This window comes from Aotus nancymaae, unplaced genomic scaffold, assembly GCF_030222135.1.
Source record: "Aotus nancymaae isolate 86718 unplaced genomic scaffold, 86718_ANA_hifiasm-v0.15.2.pri h1tg000059l, whole genome shotgun sequence".
NCBI lineage: Eukaryota > Metazoa > Chordata > Mammalia > Primates > Aotidae > Aotus > Aotus nancymaae.
Genome location: NW_026988473.1, coordinates 76,163,464 through 76,182,762, shown reverse-complemented (window position 1 = coordinate 76,182,762; position 19,299 = coordinate 76,163,464). Strand labels below are relative to the sequence as shown.

The 19,299-nt window shown below is 42.2% G+C and overlaps 1 protein-coding gene across 2 annotated transcripts in view; it reads right to left on the bottom strand.

The window, feature by feature from the left end:
• The window catches only part of FAT3 (FAT atypical cadherin 3), a 532,147-nt gene that overhangs the window by 16,607 nt on the left and 496,241 nt on the right, over nucleotides 1–19,299 (bottom strand). For both annotated transcript variants that reach the window (XM_064365390.1, XM_064365391.1), the window contains exon 21: nucleotides 12,212–12,680. In XM_064365390.1, coding sequence (XP_064221460.1) covers nucleotides 12,212–12,680 — 469 coding nt within the window. The remainder of the gene's footprint in view (nucleotides 1–12,211; nucleotides 12,681–19,299) is intronic.

Sequence of the window (19,299 nt, the reverse complement as noted above, 5' to 3'; positions counted from 1 at the left end):
AATACTTCCTTCTGTGGCATTTGACTATTTTGTGATTTTTAGTTTTAGGCATTTTCTATTGGCTTTCCACCATGCTTTTATATTTAAAACTTTCAGCCCCACCACATAGGAACACCTCTTCTGATACCCCTATCTCCCAATACATTGCAATATTGTAATTTTGGTTAAACCAATGATCGGCGTTTGCATTATGATGACACCGAAATGTTTTTTGCAGCTAAGCCATGTAGTTAGCTCTGATTATATTTCTAGATTCATGCATAAATTTTTGTTTTCCCTGGAGTTAAAAAATATCCTATGTTTTGGCTTGCTTATTTCTGAATATTGCTTGTTAATTTAACTAGAAACTCTTCACCAAGCAGGTCTCTCTGTGTTTAGTTGCCTCTGTTTCCCTGTATTTTCATCTCCTGAATTAGTCTCTCCTGAGGCTCTCTGGCTCCACCCCATGTTGGCTTCTGGCCCTGCTTTCTCGCTCTCTCATTTTGGATCTGGTGGTTCCTATATCACCTGTCTGCCTACTTCTTTGTTTATTCTCTCATTTCACTAGAACACATTCCACAGTTTTACTTCCTCCAAAAGGTTTATAGGAAGGAAATTCAGTGAGACTTTGCATAGCTGAACACGTCTTTACTTCACCCTGACACTTCTTTGACAGTTAGATTGTGTAAAGAATTACAAGCAATCCCCCCATGTTGCTTTTGAGAAATCCAAAGTCATTTTGGCTCCTGGAGTTTGTATGTGATATGTTTGGGTTTTTTTCCCCTAACGTCTTAGAGGATCTTTTTGCTTCCAATTATCTGAGATTTTGCAATGATGTACTTTATATGGGTTTATTTTTAGCCAATACTGGGTACTCAGTGGGCTCTTACAATCTGGAAATTTTTGTGCTTTCACTTTGGGAGAATTGGTATTTCTTTTCCTTTGGTTTCTCTAGTCTGTCTTTATGGAACTTCTCTTTTTTGGATGTCAGAGCTCCTGGACCTTCCTCTAATTTTTCTCTTACATTACATCTGCGAGGTTTTGCTTTACTTTGTGTGAGAGTTTATCTCCTTCACTTTTATTGAGATTTTCATTAATTTGTCATTTTGCAAGAACTTTTATTGTGTGCTAAATTTTTTTTTTTAAACACATAACATCCTGCTCCTGTGTTGTGGTTTCAGTATCTTCTCTTAACTGTCTGAGGATATTAACACTTTTATGAAGTTTTCTCCCTGCAGCTTTTTCCAAGTTGCTTTTCTCTGTTTCTTTGTTTTGGTCTCGTAATATTTAATTTTATGCGTCAACTTGGGTAGCCAGATGTTTGGTGAAATACTAGTCTAGATATTGCTATGAAAGTATTTGGGTATTTGTGGATGTCATCAATTTATTTATTTCTATTTGTAGCTGTCAGTCTCACTTGTGTATGATAAAATTTATAATCAGTTAACTTTAAATGAAACATGCTACTCTCCATAATTTGAGTGGGCCTTATCATTCAGTTCAAGACCTCATGAAGAAAGAATCCTGCCTCAAGACTGTAACATAGAAGAAATTTTACCTGAATTTCCAGCCTGCTGGCTTACTCTGCAGATTTTGAATTCAAGACTGCAAAATCAACTCTTACATGAATTTTCAACCAGCCAGCCTGCTCACATGATCATGAGCCAATTCTTTGAAATCAGTTTCTCTCCATATGTATGTATGTGCACATGCTCATGTATATACACAAATGGTCTCTGCCTTAAGATTGTTCAACTTACAATTTTTTGACTTTGTGAAGGTGTGAAAGCAATATATATTCAGTAGAAATGCGTTTCAGGTAGGCTAGGCTAAGCTATAATGTTTGGTAGGTTAGGTGTACTAGATACGTTTTTTACTTAAGGTATTTCCAACTTAAGATGAATTTATTGAGATGTAACCTCATCATAAGTTCAGGAGTATCTACATATATCTTCTATTGGTTCTGCTTCTCTGAAGAACTCTAATACATTCTCCATCTTCCAAGTGAGATGATTTCTTTACTTGTAACCATTGTTGATTAGTTCACATTGAAGAGCTTAGTAATAGAAAACTAGAAATGTGATGAGAAGCTTTGAGCACATTAATGGGGCTCAGCAGCTGGGAAACCGAGTCAGTAGCTTTGGGACGGTCAGTTTCCCCAGACGCAACTTATCTGTTCAGAGGGAAGGTAATGGCCTGGTTTCTAACACTGGGAGGCTGGGTGGTGGCAGAGGATGGGTGGTTGTGAATCTGAGCATCCAATGAGCACAACAACATATTTACTTTAACCCCTGTGCAGCACAGGGTCAGGCGTGCTCCAGCCCTGAGATCCTGCATTTCAACATCACCTGCAGGCTTCACCACAGTGTCGGGGAAGGCGTTGTCTGGCTGTGCAGAGGGAAGGTGGGAATCCAGATCGAATCCTGACTGCCTCTAAACCGCTTTGAGCAATTCTTATTTTAAGCTTTTCTCCCCATCTCCTCCCCTTCAGAAGTAACTGGTGCTTCCAGTTCCTGAGTCTTAGGGAATTCGGTCCCTTCTATCAGTTGGAATTCAGTTCTCTAAGAACTTGTCTTCTCTCTTCCTTACCACCTGTCTCTGCCTTCCGCCTCCAAACTTGTGTTGGTGTTGTCTACTTCCCATTCTCCTCACTTCTATGGGCTTATGACTCATTTAAAAATAACTTTACTTCCACAGTAGTGGGGTTGTAACAGCAAGATGCCACTCTCACCCTGAAGTGGCCAAAAAGCCGTTCCCCATATCTAAGACCTTTCGTAAATACTGCAAAGAACCATTCTCACTCTTACCTGAAGGGCTCTTGGGCTTCTCCTTTTCCATAGTTGTCAGTGTCTGATGTTGGGATTACATAGATTGATCTCTATAGATATGATAGTTGAAAATGTATAGTTTGAAATGGCATATGTTCTCATGGATGTTTTGCTGAATCCCCGTTACAGATAACTCCCATGTACAGAAGGAAAAATGATTGTGTGTGTTTGTTCATAGGTTCACAGAAAATCATCCTCAAGAGGCAGGTGCAGGAGCCAAGAGAAAGCTATATATTTCCAAGTGGAGGAAACTATGTAGCCCCAGCCTTCCTGGTGCCAAGAAACAGAGGGGAAGAGACTGAGGCTCAGAGATAGGCTTGCTTGAAGTTATGCTGACTTGGAGTTATTTTTTTTCATTTTGGGAAATTGCTCACCTTAATGGAAATGAAAATCATTGAATGCAGCTGGGATTGGGAAAAATGTTGCTTTGTGTCACCTGGCTAGTCATTGGCCATGATGACATGTCATTTAGACAAAGAGTAACTTGTGAGGAGGAATTAGATTCTCTTTTAGAATATAATCTTAGACAACCACAGTACAGGACTCAGAAAAGCACATCAATAATGAGGGGGCAAGTCAGGAATGGGGGCAGTCCAAGGCAAGGTAGGTAAACTCGGTGAAAACTCCCTCTCCAGCTCCTCTTTGGCAACCCTCTGACAAGTTCTTAGATAAAACTGTATAAGAAGCACCTGGGGGCAGGGGAGAGTCAAGGAGGGGCTGTGCAGATCTAAGGGACATTTTAATCACTATCGTGGAAACTAGATTCTAACTCAGGTCATGGGACTGATTTTTGATCCGATGGCAGAGAAGCAATTTGATGTCTCTGTGCCTTGGAAAATCAGAATTTAAAATGAGACACTCCTTCTAGAGCACTATTTCACTCACACACATTTCCTTCTGAATTTTGTCATTTTCATCATCTTTTGTGGACTATCTAGCACTATTTGATGCAGCAGCCAGCTTGACTAACATATCCACACTGATTGAATGCCTAAGTCATAGAGGGTGGTGTGGCTGATGCCAGTCACCAAGAGGTGACTGTTAAGTATTCAGGAATGTGGCAGGTCAGTTATTAAACCACGTGTAGCCTGACATCAGCCATGGTGGAAGTATTTACACCACAGTAATCAGCAAATACTCCAAATCAGGGCTTTTATTTTTAGAGAACTGGTTTACCAGCACACCCCTAGAATAAGGACTATGGCAAGCAGTGCAGACACAAAGAAAAACTCCATGTAGAAGCACGCTGTAGAAGAGGCAACCCAGGTATGGAGAAGCTGATTGCTTTGTGATGGTCACAAAGTTGGTGTGGATTTGAACCCAGGCAGTCTGGCTACTGAGTCCTGAACGGTTCAGTATTGTCCTGACCTGTATTTCTAACAACCACACTTCATTAGTCTCTCTGTTTATCAAAAAGAGCAGCAATCTTATGATTGCAAACCCATGGGGCAAAGGAGGCAGAAGTCCTTTGGAAGAAATCTTGCTTTTAGAAATTTAAATTTGGAGGAGTTTTATATAAACACAATAAGAGGGAAAAACAATTGGAATTTTAAAAAAGTACTCAGATGACTTTTCTTTTTAATGAAAGAAGAGTGATTTCTATTTTTCAGCCTCTGTGAAATGACCTGTTTATGAAAATTAGCCTGTTCTCACAAAATATTATTTACAATCTTATTATCCTAGTATGAGCACTATTCATAATTTTAAAAATAATTATCAGTACCATTCATTAGTAGCCATAACAATACTAAGTAATCTAATGCTTTAGTGTTTTAAAATGACTTTCAGTCATTCTATGAAGGAACACAATGATACTATGAAGAAAAGAGAAGAGGCCTCATTAACATCCCAACTCCAAGGGGTGCTGGAGAGGTTAAGCTGTTTGTTCAAGGACATATACTAGTAAGAGATTGAGTTTAAACTGGACTGTAGGCTTTATGATTCTCAAATCTTTCTACATGACTGTATTGGTATTAGAACCTGTCACTGAGCCGGAGCTCATTACTTCCTAGGGATAAGAAAGAAGAGCTTGTGGTTACTTCTCATCAGTCTTCAGGAGGCAGATAAGATACAGTGAGACGGACAATTTCAGACACTCCTTCTGGGAACCAAATCAACATTAAATAATAAAGATAATAGAATAAAAAGTTTCTATTCTTCCCAAGCATTACCATATGTTGCTACAAAACACAAATAAAGGGAAGAATATTCTAAGAGATATCTAGACATTTTTGATCACAAATAATATGTAACACTTTTGTATATGGGAACGAAAAATAGCAATGGTCAATCTCAATGTGTTCTTAAGAAATTGATTTTTTTCCTTGTTCAGAAGGGAGAATATTAAGGAAATAATTAAGAACAATAGCTTATGTCGTGGGAAAAATTCTAAGAATTTTCTGTGTATTCTATCTCACTTAATTCTTACAATAACCCTATGCCATAAGTTTTGTTGTTATAGTTATTTTACAAATGAGGAAACAACCTTCAATAAGGTGGGTTTCACAGGTTACACTGTCAATGAGTGGCAGGTGCACTTTATGCCAGTCCTTAGATTTTAGAAAGGAAATGGTCCTACTAACGTGGAGATACATGTACCAAAAAGTCATAGCTGCTTTCCCCTCAAATCCTGGCAAAACGAGAAGTGTATTTTTAAGCCTTGCCTCAAAGCTGTGTTTCTGTTTACAATCCTTCTAGTTACAGCAGATACAGATGCTCTTGAAATCTGCACCCTAAGTTAAAATGAATCCTCCTTTCCTTGCTCAAAGAAGAGCATTGCAAAACCTATTAAATGCAAAAATAGAAGTGGTATAGGCAATGATAGCATTAATTTGGGCTGTGTAGACAAATAATCAGGATACTTCCTGTCTTACTCTTTGGACTTAGTAGTCATTTTCCAACCTGATTCATCCAGGTTATGGCTTGAACTTTCTACCCTGCTTGCCAGTGAAGGTGAACATCACTGTAATCAGGTTTGGCTGCCTTGATAAGGGAGCATCTGCCTGCTGTACAAAGATAGAAATAATGACAAATGTGTAACTAGCACTTGGGATCTGAAGTCAGCATCAACCACTATGCTTGCTGAATTACAGCTTTCAGTTAGAAACTCCAAGAACTTACATGACTTGGGGAGGCGGCTGTGATATGGTGGGAAGCCCTGGGTACAAGTTTAGGTTCTGCCTGTGACCCACCAGCTGGGTGTGACCATGGCTTGACCTCTAGGAACTTCCTGATTTTATCTGATAAATGAGACTCACTAATACTCATTTCATTGGGAATAATAAGATTCCTGGATTCATAAACCACAATGCAGCACACAACATTAGGTGCTTCATTGTTGTAATTATTGTAATTACTGTAGATCCTGAAATCAGCTTTCTCTCTGTATTGCTCATAAACCAAACAACTGGAAATCATGGGACTTTTTAAATTCTGACTTTAAGGCCGAAGACTGGGAAACATCTAAACTTCTAGTCCATGTGAATCTCAATTAGTATGAGAAAACTGGTGGGTATGTTATCATGTGAGATGCTAATGAGTGAGAATGAGCTCTGCTGCAGGTGAAATTATTTTGCCATTTCAACTTTTAGACATTCTGACTTTTCTCTTTCACCAAGCAGGGTACATTCAACACCTTTAGGCCTTGTAAAATAAAAAAAAATTGCAGGTGAGACTTTTTCCCTAGGAAAGCTGGCTCATATTTTATATATTGTATATTGGGCCAAGCCCAATATACCTGGAAACTTTTAATGTGTTATCATTAGCCACACAGTAAATTCTCACCTTCTAGTATGTATCTGCACATAACCTACTTTAGGGTTTGAGCTTTTCTATTAGTGCTTATAATTACTAATGCTGTCACCATGAAGTTTTTCCAGGGTGCAAAAAATATAAGACTTAGTATTTAGAAGATAGTCACCCAGGACAATTTTTTTCCTTGAGCTGAAAAGCTCAGCCAAATTATGACCACAGCATATTTACTGGGAGTTTGATGTCTCCCTTCCAGTGGGTAGAGTATGTAGGGGAATCCTGTTCAATTCCCTTAAAGCAGCTGTGAGGAGAGGGAGGCCACATCAGTGTCATCCACTGGTCACAGAGAAAGCAATAGGACCCAGAATTCAACAGAGCTCAGCACCAAGCAGGCACTTCATTAAAGTCTGACAGACTAAATTTATCTAGATTCTTATAAGTTAGGGACACAAAGTACTCAGAAAAACATGATCCAAAGTAGCACCAAAGTGTTACTGAAAACAGTTTTATGCAAACTATTTGCAACATCCAAGAACTTGTTTCATGTGACTCGACAGGCTGAAAACTCACAATTGCTTAGAGGGAGTGGCAGACACTATTACTCTTATCTTTGAAGGGAGCTCAGAGTAACCCCAATCTTCTGACTAGGGTACAAAACCCTACCTTCATACCAATTTTTTTTTTAAGTGCAGGCTTTGCATCTGACTCTCAATTCCTGAATATCCTATGTCTGTTTACCTTTCCTGGAATCCACTGACTTGCAATTTCTTCAAATACAGAGTTTTCAGGATTCCCAAATATCAGTGGTTCTTAAACAATGGATGTGCAGAGAAACCCCTTGGAGGCTTATTAAAAACAGATGCCTGAATTCCACCCTTGTCAATTCAGATTCTGTATGTTTGTTTGTTTCCCCTGAACTTCCCACTGATAAATTTTCCTGGTAGGACAGTTCAGAAGTTTGCAAATATGATTCAGTGACCTAGCAGAAAGTTCCTGATGTGGACAGCAAATACTGAAGGCAAGTGAATACATTTTCCCTTTTCATTAGCAATTAAGAGTCTTCTATAACAAGGTCTCATTTTAACAAGGTCCTTAGGTGATGCTGATGCATCTCAGAGTTTGAGAACCACTATATACAGTATAAAAAACAAAAAGTCAAAGTTTCCCCAGGAATCAGGGCAGTTCAGAGACAGGGAGATAAATCATTATATCACCCAGGGATCTTGTTAAAATACAGATTCGGATTCCGTGGATGTGGGGTGGGATCTGAGATGCTGCCTTTCCAACATTCCCAGTGAGGCCAATGCTGTTGGTCTCTGGAAGACCCTTTAGTAGCAAGGGTTAAGAGTATAGGCTGGTGGGGAAAGGGTCCACAAACCTGGATCAAATCCCAACTTCCCCACTTTTTTTAAACCATTGCATTTTCAAGGAAAAAAAAAATAAACCAATCCCATTATGTATTGTTTTGGGAAACTAGTTTTTGTTTTTCGTTTCGAGAAAAGGTGTTGCCCTGTCGTTCAGGCTGGAGTGCAGCAGTATGATCATAGCTCACTATAGCCTTGAATTGGCCTCCCAAGTGTCTGGGATTACAGGTGTGAGCCACTGCACCCAGCCAGTGTGCTTTCACCACTTTACTAGCTATGTGATGGCAGGCTATGGACTTCTTTGCTTCTCTGGCCTATTTTTTTTTTTTTAATCTGTAAAATGAGGGTGGGTAGGTAGGAAAGAAGAATAGTATTGACCTCAAAGTATTGTGGTGAGAATTAAGTGTTCCAGGGCATAAGCACTTTCAAGGGAAGCACTTATCACAGTACCAAGCACATAGTAAGAGTCTGACAAGCAGTAGCTCTTGAATTTCCTCAAGTTTCCATTTCAGGAGTTAGGCTTCTGGTTTTATGTAATGCTGTCTGAATGACTATTTATGGCATGGTGACTGACTGGCTTCAAATGTGTTTTCCATTAATGGGCTTGAGCTAAGCGTGATAAGGCATGGAGGACTGAGTACTCCTTATTCAGACGGTGGGTGCTGGTATTATTCAGACATTGCGCTGATCCCTGCCCACTACATCTGGAAATGCAGGGATCACAATGGGACCTAGCCATTGCTTCTCCACAGTGGTTGCTAGTTCCATTTCATGTTTATGAAATACATATAATTTTAAGGCTTTACTGAGAGAGCCTTCTCTCTGTGGTTGGTTTATAGAGTCATATTTATACTCTTATTACAAGTCAGTGTTCTGGGATCTGAATCTCCTGAGGTTCCTATGGCCTGCTCCTGGGACAGCAAGAGTTATAATACTGATCAAATCTGCTGACCATGTCATTCCAAGCTAGTAGTCTTGGCTTCCCTGACTTTCACGCCAAGGGTTTGATTGGGCTTAGAGGTGGCTGGGGCAGAATCCTGCATCCCTGAAACAAAAATGCTTCTTATTGTGTGTTGCCAGCTTTAACAATTCTGATTGTAGTAGGATAGCCACAGTTTGAGAGTGGAGTTTGCTACCAGGAGAACCAATGACCAATATTCCAAAGTTCTTCAGTGGTCAAGGGGATGCTTATGCTAAAATATGTATCCCGAAATTTTAGAGCAACAGATAGCACAGGGTCCAAACAACAGAAAATGTTCAAACAATTAACTTTTGTTATCAGTATCATGTGCAGGAGTCTCATTTCAAGCTCCCCACTCTACTATCTCTATCCAAAATGTCCTCTTGGAAGACTTCACACATCCTATTCTCTGATTTGGGGGTGCAACACTGTCTCTTCCTGTGATTAGACTTCCCTGGCAGCCAGAGGGAATTCTTGAAGGCATAAATACTCTTTCATTAAAGACTCTATCTTATTGTTCTTTTTAACCTATACCTGACAACTCAGAGGATTTTTAAGTAACCTTATAATTAGCTATATAGTTTCATAGATACGAAGTAAAGGCCAAATTTTGATTCTATTCTTGCCTTTTTTCTCTCCCTACTTTGCACCAATTTAAAGAATTTGCAGATAGGGTAAAAGACCTAGCAAAAATTCCTCTGTTGATGATGATATAAACAGATAATAGGAACAAGAAAATGGGTTCACTTTCTGCTTTCCTTAAAAGCCAAGGCTTCACCCCTATAGCCAGGAAGAGGTAGACACCTCCTCACACATCAGAAGAGGAGTCTTTCTTTTGCCCTTGGTTCCCCAGGAAAGCAATAGATGTCCTGGATTTCTTGGATCTCCTGGTGAGTAGCAAGTACTGTTGTGGATGAGAGTCCCAAACTCCCCCATGTGCAATCATGTCTGGCTGTCTACTGAGATAAGAAGAACCCATTGGCTAGGCTCGGGAGTAGCCTTGGGTGTGGGCTGCAAGGCTCCCTCAACAGAACAGAGGTAGTAGGCCTGTGAGAAGGGAACTGTGTAGACAAAGGTGAGGAAAGATACATCTTCATTTTAGGAAAACATAACCCCTCAAAGACAGAAGAGAAACTTGAACTGACAAGAGGCTATTTTACCCTGGAAGAAAGAATACCTGTTGTAGAATCCTGATCCAATGCCCAATCACAGAAGGAAGCAGGGGACAGGGAGACAAAGAGCCAGATGGGACAGTGTGCTCTATAGGCCAGGCTGGGGCCCTAGGGAGGGCAAGACAAATTCTCTAGGTTATATAAAAAGTATATGGCAAGTGGGTCATCAGTGCTGAAATTTGGTTACATGAAGAGATTTAAAAATAGAGAAAATTGCTGTTTCCCATGTGGGCCATAGCCATTTAATTAACATACTTCCACTGAATACTTAGCTAAAGGATTTCACGCAATTTTAAAAAAAATTAAAATGCACACTCAAAAGCAAGATTCCCTACTCTTTCCCTCATACAGTGATTATTATTATTATTTTAGAGATAATCCATGGTGGAAGCCCACAGCTCTGCCAGCCAAAACAATGTCCTGCCATCGTTAAAAGTATGTTACAATTTGTGGCTGTGTACCCAGCATTTGACATGGAGTGGTGTTCTATTTCAACCCAATTTAATTACATGCTCCTTTTATATATTGTAGATGGCTCGCACTAGCAATTGTTTTGCCTGGTGAAAAACTGGCCATGACTTGTCATAATGGGCTGGTTGATAGAACCACTGAAGTATAGTTACTGCCCATCATTTGGGAATTATGGCACCATAACAACCCTTTATTTACATATACTGCTGAGACAGTAAGAACAGCAAATAGATTTCTTAAATCGAGACGACAGAAATTTCCCCCCAGGGTACTTGGCCCTCATTGTGGTAGTAACATATGCAAGTCTAAACAACTTTGGTGTCTGTATTTCGACAGTGCATCATTTCACGGACAGTTTATAACATTCTAATAATAAAATGGACTCTAAATTTGGAGTTGGGTTTCAGGAACGTTAGATGGTAATGTGCGCAGCAGAGTCTCTAAGTGATTTGTGAGGAAGGTTTAAATTTGCTACTCACACGACTGCTGAGCGACTCTGCAAAGGGGCTGAAGTGCAGTCAGTGGTTGGGCTGCTGGGAGGCGGCAAGCCTTCAACCGGGAGCACGCCTGACCTAGTTTACATCAACAGTTACTGCATCTCCGTAGAGTCAGGGATTCTTTTATCTCTAGACTCCTAGGACTTAAATAATCTTGGCTTCTCCCTCAAACAAAAGAAACGCTTTATAAATCCTTTTCTGTTTGTGTTCCTACTCTCCTCTTTCTTCTATATGATGTACTTTGTGGGGAAAAAATATTAGAGTAAAGCATCATGCCTTCATTGCCTGCTTATCTGTCCTGAGATTTTATGTAAATTCCTTCTCCCTATTCTTGACTTTCTACTCCTTTGTAAAGCTGTAACTAGACTTATTTTTAATGCACACATTGCAGAAGTGTGTTCCCAGATCTCCTATTCCTGGGGGACAGCTTCTAGTAAGCTTTAGCTTCTAGAAAGGTTGTATGTCTGTCTGGTCAGCAATTTCATGTGCATGGGTGTCATAATTCAGTGCTACTATCATTCTACAGTGACATGCAGGTGGCTCATGAAACCATATTTATTCTTATTTTTTAAGACTGAATTCGACTCCTGTTGCCCAGGCTGGAGTGCAATGGCACGATCTCAGCTCACCGCAACCTCCGCCTCCCGAGTTCAAGTGATTCTCCTGCCTCAGTTTCCTGAGTAGCTGGGATTACAGGTACCTGCCACCATGCCCAGCTAATTTAGTATTTTTAGTAGAGACAGGGTTTCTCCATGTTTGTCAGGCTGGTCTTGAACTCCCGACCTAAGGTGATCCACCCGCCTCAGCCTCCCAAAGTGCTGGGATTACAGGCATGAGCCACCGTGCCCGGCCAATGAAGGCATATTTAAAAGGGGGTCCTATTCACTCAACCTCCTGTAGCTTGAAAGGCCAGGGGATGGACAGGGTAGTGGGCAGAGTTGATGGGATCTCTGGGCCCCCGTGCCACTGCACCGTACCACACCTATGGGAAGCTGCAAACGATTGGCAAAACTGGACACTCCTATAACTGTCAAGCATGAGACGTCCCTAAAGCGGATTAAGAAACTTGCTGAGCATCTTGGGTGTGAGGATTCCTCTCTAGCAGGGTCCTTGCATTGGGAGGGCAGGGATTGCCCTGCAGTTCACTCCCTCTCCCCTCGCAGCCCCAGGCCAGTGCAGCCACACTCACCCCCGGACGGCAGGCCAGTACAGCTGCCCCCATGCTGGCACGGGCCGCGCTCACAGGCGTCGGGGTAGAGCACGCAGCCCAGCTTCAGCTCGGTCAGGCCCACCACCTCCGCGAAGCTGCTGCGCTTGTTCTGCAGCGGCAGCTCGTTATTATTCAGCATCACGGAGTCCAGGCAGCCCTGAAAGCCGCTGAGCACCTGCGTGACCCGCGTGTCAGTCAGGCTGCGGATGTTATCTGCTTGCACCAGGGCGCCGAAGTAGATGCTACTCTCGGTGCTCAGCGTCTGGAAGTAGAGGGGCGCCCTGCGCCGCTCCACGTAGCTGTCATCCAGGGACAGGCTCGTGAAATTGCGGTTGAGCTCCAGGAAGACCGAGTGCCAGCTCCCGTCATTGACAGCACGGCCTGAGATCCCCAAGATTCCGGGGCCACTGCCACAGTCCAGCTGGAACCACAGCTTGCCATCCACAATCTGCGCAGGGAAACAACAGTGCAACACTTTTCAATATGCAACTGGCAATATGTTCCCTACACCCTTCTCCTGGCCGCCCCGGGGCTTCACAAGAAGGCTGGAAGGTGGACATGGCTTTTGCTTTAGTAATACATCTGTTATGGTTTGACTTTTAACCACTCTGCCTCCCCCTTACCTGCCATGTAAACGCATGGCTTATATTTCACAAATCTTGTGATTAGTAATATGGGTACATCTTCACATTCCCACAATTATATTTAAGAATGTTTCTACTCTTTGGGTCTTTAGCCTTTAAAATTCCCAGCAATATCTGGTTTAGGGGTATGTTTATTCTCTGCACCCTTCTTAGCCCTTACCACCACAGGAATGATTTCTGTGAGCAGCTTATTAGCATTTATTGAACATCTACTATACGCTAAGCAGTGTACTAAGTGTGAGGAGGCCATCTGAGCAAGTAGTTATCATCTCCGCCCGCAGGTGGCGGACAGTCTAGTAGGGTAGATGGCCATTAATCAAATAATCACACAAATACATATGTTTCTGGAATACATTTATGTGAGTGCTCCACAGGGGAGAGAAAGAAGCCTGGTAGAAATGAAAAAGTTCCTAGCTCCCAGCTTTGTATATATTGAAGATTTACAAGCTGCTCTATAGTTAACATGAGCATATTCTTAAGAGTCCCTTAGGATGAGGCTCATGGTTTAGATAAAGGTTATCTCCCACGGTGCTCAGGGCTTGGCCATTTGCTTAGAACATCTGGATCGTTTGTGACACCTCGTCGTCCAGAAGGATCTTTTGTTCAACTGCCCACACTTCGTGAATGCTCCCAGCCCTGGTTTGGGGAGAGACACCAGAGAGCATCCTGCTGCTGTGAGTGCACTGTTGTAGCAAGGGCATCCACTGCCCCCAGGAGGCTAACCCCAGGAGACATCACACACAGGAAGAAGGCATGTGCTTTGGAGGATCCTTGCCGGCAGAGCGCTGCAGGGCAGGGACTGGCCCTCCATGGAGCCCCAGGCTCATCTGCTGTGAAGAAAATAGGCCTTTGAATACACTCTGTTGTGCTCCCTGTTTCATATTTCTCAGAAATGCAAGGTGGCTGTGGGATCCAGGGAATGAGGGCTGCACCCCTGTCTAGCCAAAGGTACATTTGGTCATGAAGGGATTCACAGCCAGAAATTGTGAAACGAAAGCTTCTTTTCAGGCCTATAGCCTTGTGGAGGTCAGTGCCTCAGGCATGCAGGGAACACTGATCAGTTAGCATTCATAGTTCTGTGCAGAAAACAGACACTAGTCGGGAAAAGAAAAAAAGGAAAGGAAAGGAAATGACAGGACAACACAGAGCTTCCAGGTCACAAACAGCCAAGGGGGTACAGAGAAAAAATGAATTCACAGAAATAGACTGAAGCAGTCCTTGTGAAATGTGTTTAACTCATAATGGACCTATTAGGGATTATAGCACCTCTCATTCTCACACATGGTGTATTTCTCTATACTTAAGTACAGACAACTGAATTCTTAGAGACTCTCATTTCTGCCTTTGTAGCTCCATGTTCTTCATCCTGCATAAAATTCCATAGGTCTTGCCACATAAACCTGTGTATCTAGAAGTCTGGGGGCTTTGTGAAGCAGACAGAGCTGTGGGAATTTTGGAATGCTGAATTAAATTCAGGCTTTGTCATATACCACCCAGGTCACCTGGAGAGAATGGTCTGGCCCCTCTGTGTGTGGGTTTGGAGAGCAGAGAGAACTGCTATGGCTTACTGTATAACGCTACTGTAGCCACTGCAGAATGGTTAGCCGCATCACACACAGTTAGAACACACATATTCCGCTCTGTAATGCAAATGTGCAAATATGAAAGGACTGAGGCCAAGTGTTTATGTTCTTCTCAGAGATCTTTCATGTGTAATTTTTTTTTGATGTGTTTTTTAAGACGGAGTCTTGCTGTGTTGCCAAGCTGGAGTGCCGTGGCACGATCTGAGCTCACTGCAACTTCCGACTCCCTGGTTTAAGGGAGTCTCCAGCCTCAGCCTCCGGAGTAGCTGGGATTATAGGCACAAGCCACCATGCCCAGCTAATTTTTTTGTATTTTTAGTAAAGATAGGGTTTCATCAGGGTGGCCAGGATGGTCTTGATCTCCTGACCTTGTGATCCACCTACCTCAGCCTCCCAAAGTGCTGGGATTACAGGTGTGAGCCACTGTGCCCGGCCTTATGTGTAATCTTACACTATCACTTTTGTCATTTGTTTTGGTTCAGCAAAACTGAATGAATAAGTATTGTAAATCATACCAGAATACTTGCTCCATGGCAACTCCTGGATAACTTCCATATTTGTATTTCAATGTAAAGTAATAAATCATCGAATGTGACTTTGGGGCATATCATCTTCCTCCGGCACAGTCCACCTGCTATTTTTTTTCTCTGTGGCTAAAAACTGGTGTCCTCAGTCTATTATGAAAAATTGGTGACAGTGCAATTTATCTAAGTTTTTGTAAAAAGATGTTCAATTAATATATTACTTGGCTAATTCTCTCACCTCCACCTCCTACCTCTTTGAATAATCACCAAGTTACATACTCACCAGGAAGAATAACAGGACTCCGATGTACTCAAATGTATCAGAGTCCTATCACTGAGGAACATAAAATTATACTAACACAACATGATTAAGCTTGCTTTTTATTTTCTGTTGCAAAAATAGCAGCAACATTGCTGAATGAAGGAAGCCAGATGCCTACGTGATTCTCACCGTTTTACAAACAAAAATCATTTGGATCGTCAAAATTCCAGGAGGCTGAAATTACCAGCTTTGTTTATATGGCAAGCTAGAATGCTGACGCCAAATGTTACCTTGTGAAAGGTTAATAATCTTTTGCTATTGCACAGGTATATTATGCCAGAGAGTGAAAAGAACACTTTGTCTTTTCATGTCTATGTTCTCTCATATTGGAAAATATATTCTGATCATATTTAATTCTTCTGTCTTCAGAATAGGATTCACCTAGTTTTAGGGTCTTCTTTAAGAGCATGAAGCGTTCTCACATCAGAGGGGAAGCTACTTTAATAGAAATTGAGGTGTGCATGAAACTGTAAGGAAAGTCTATAGCAATGATACTGAAATGATTTGGTGAGGTTGGGGGTGTAGCTAGGTAATTTGTTTAATGAAAAACATAATTTAGAGAGTTGCCCTAATGTTATAAAATATTTAGATTCCCAGGATCATTTGAAATCAGTGATGTGCTTTCCCCTGAATCTTTAGTAGCGCGGAGTTTGGGAGACAAGAAATCGGAGTTCTAAAAAGCTCTACTTTGGAGTTTCTAAGGCAGAAAACTCCGTGGCGCCTCGGCCACTGGTCTCTAGGGCGCAGGGGGGCAGCATAGCGCTGGGCCTGAGCCCACCTGACCAGCGGGAGCGGTAGAGGAGCACGAGGTGGAGGGGGTGGAGGCACGTGTTCCCAGACAGGAGCAGAGGACAATGACAGGGAGGCACGCATCCAGATCACGCTCGGAGTCCAGAAGGGGGCTCACTCTGGCATGCCCTCTCCTTGCGGGCCTCAGCGATGGCCTCAGCGATAGCCTCCCTTGAGGTGCGGAGGCAACTTGTCTGCAGAACCTGGCCCAGCTAGAGATCCAAGATGGCCAATTAGACACAACTCCACTGCACAACACCCAGCAAGAGAGATGCAGAAATCCAGAGAACTCCTAGCTCCAACGGAGGTACCAGGTTCATTTCAATGGTCCGATGGTGAGCAAAACCCACTCAGGACAGACCGAGGCGGGGAGGGGTGCTGCTTCACCCAGAAAGTGCATCTGACCAGCGAGTCAGAGGCTCCCCCCCTTGGCACTCCGGTCCAGATACAGCACTTCCCCAAAGCCTCAGCAATACACACAACAGGGGATCTTTGCCAGTCAAGTGCCAGGAATTACAAGAGCAGAGTTGAATAAGAGCCTGAGGACTGAGCTATCGTCCCCTCCCCCTGCCCGGAGAGAGAGGAAGCTGTAAGCGGGGGCAGCTGGGCATGCCCCTACCCCACGATTGGAGAGAGAGGAAGCTGAAAGGGGGAGACGGCCCCCCGACAAACCCCAGAGGGCTGAAGCTCTGACTCTGGTGGGTTGCGCAGCCAGTGCCACAGTCTGAGATGAACCCTGAACGATCCAGCCCAGTGGAGGAAGGGCATAACCCACCACTAGAGGGGTGGGACTGGGCTACATGTTTTAACAAAAAACACAGGAAGCTACGCGTAGCAATGGGACCGAGTTCTTGACAACCCAGCAGCGCCTACAGGTCAGCAGAAGAGGCGGGCCTAATCTCCCCATATAAACAAAAAGACACAGGAAGCTTCCCTAGTAACCTGAAGGAATCCCTAGAAACCCAGTAGCGCCCCCACAGGCAGACAAGTGACCTCATCAAACAGCTCTCTGACACCACAGCCAGGTAAACCCACAAAGATGGGAAAAAAACAGTGGAAAAAAGATGAAACCATCAAAGACCAGAACATCTCTTTTCCTTCAAGGGATCACAACTCTTCAACAACATCAGATCACAACTTGACCGACAGGCTTCAGAAGGTGGATAATAACAAACTTTTCTGAGCTAAAGGAACATGTTCTAACTCAATGCAAAGAAATCAAAAACTTTGAAAAAAGGTTAGACGAAATGCTAACTAGAATAACGAGCTTAGAGAAGAACGTAAATGACTTGATGGAGTTGAAAAACACAGCACGAGAACTAAGTGAAGCAAACACAAGTTTTAATAGATGAATAGATCAAGCAGAAGAAAGGATATCAGAGATTGAAGATCAACTCAATAAAATAAAAAGAAAAGGCAAGACAAGAGAAAAAAGTGAAAAGAAATGAACAAAGCCTCCAAGAAATACAGAATTATGTGAAAAGACCTAATCTATGCTTGATCCGTGTACCTGAATATGATGGGGAGAATGAATCCAAACTGGAAAATATGCTCCAGGATATTATCCAGGAGAACTCAAGCCTAGCAAGGCAGTCCAAATTTCAAATTCAGGAAATACAGAGAACTCCACAAAGATATTCCTCAAGAAGAGCAACCCCAAGGCACATAATTGTCAGATTCACCAGGGTTGAAATGAAGGAAAAAATGCTAAGGGCAGCCAGAGAGAAAGGTCAGGTCACATACAGAGGGAAGCCTATCAGACTCACAGCAGATCTCTCAGCAGAAACCCTACAAGCCAGAAGAGAGTGGGGGGCCAATATTCAACATCCTTAATGAAAAGAATTTTCAACCCAGAATCTCATCTCTAGCCAAACTAAGCTTCGTAAGTGAAGGAGAAATAAAATCCTTTATGGACAAGCAATTATTGAGATTTTGTCACTACCAGACCTGCCCTACAGGAGCTCCTGAAAGAAACACTAAGCACGGAAAGGGACAAGTACCAGTCACTGCAAAAGCAAACCAGCTGGCAAAGACCAAGAATGCAATGAAGAAAATGAGTCAACTAATGGGAAAGAAAACCAGCCAGTAAGAAAATGGCAGGATCAAATTCACACATAACAATAATAACATTGAATGTAAACGGCCTAAATGCCCAAATCAAAAGACATAGACTGGCAAACTGGATAAAAAGTCAGAACCCATTGGTGTGCTATATTCAGGAAACCCATCTCAAAAAAGACACAGATAGACTCAAAAGAAAGGGATGGAAGATTTGCCAAGCAAACAGAGAACAAAAAAAAGAGCAGGTGTTGCAATCCTAGTCTCTGATAAAATGGACTTCAAACCAACAAAGATCAAAAGAGACAAAGAAGGACACTACATAATGGTAAAAGGATCAATCCAACAGGAAGAGCTAATTATCCTAAATATATACACCCCCAACACAGGAGCACCCAGATACATAAAGCAAGTTCTTAATGACCTAAAATGAGATTTAGACTCCCACACAATAATAGTGGGAGGCTTCAACACTCCACTGTCAATATTAGATCAACAAGACAGAAAATTAACAAGGATATCCAGGACTTGAATGCAGAGCTGGACCAAGCAGACCTAATAGATATATACAGAATGCTCTACCCCAAATCCACAGAATATACATTTTTCTCAGCACCACATTGCACTTTAAAATTGACCACATCATTGGAAGCAAATCACTCCTCAGCAAATGCCAAACAACAGCAATCATAACAACCAGTCTATCAGACCACAGCACCATCAGACAGGAACTCAGGATCAAGAAACGCTCAAATCCGCACAACCACTTGGAAACTGAACAACTTGTTTCTGAGTGTCGACTGGATAAACAATGAAATGAAGGCAGAAATTAAGATGTTCTTCGAAACCAAACAGAATGAAGACACAACTTACCAGAATCTCTGGGACACATTTAAAGCAGTGTTGAGAGGGAAATTTATAGCAATAAATGCCCACCAGAGAAGAGAAGAAAGATCTAAAATCGACATCCTATCATCAAAATTGAAAGAGCTAGAGGAGCAAGATCAAAAAAACTGAAAAGCTAGCAGAAGACAAGAAACAACTACGATCAGAGCAGAAATGAAGGAGATAGAGACACAAAAAACCCTTCAAAAAATCAATAAATCCAGGAGCAGCTTTTTTTGAAAAGACCAACAAAATAGACTGC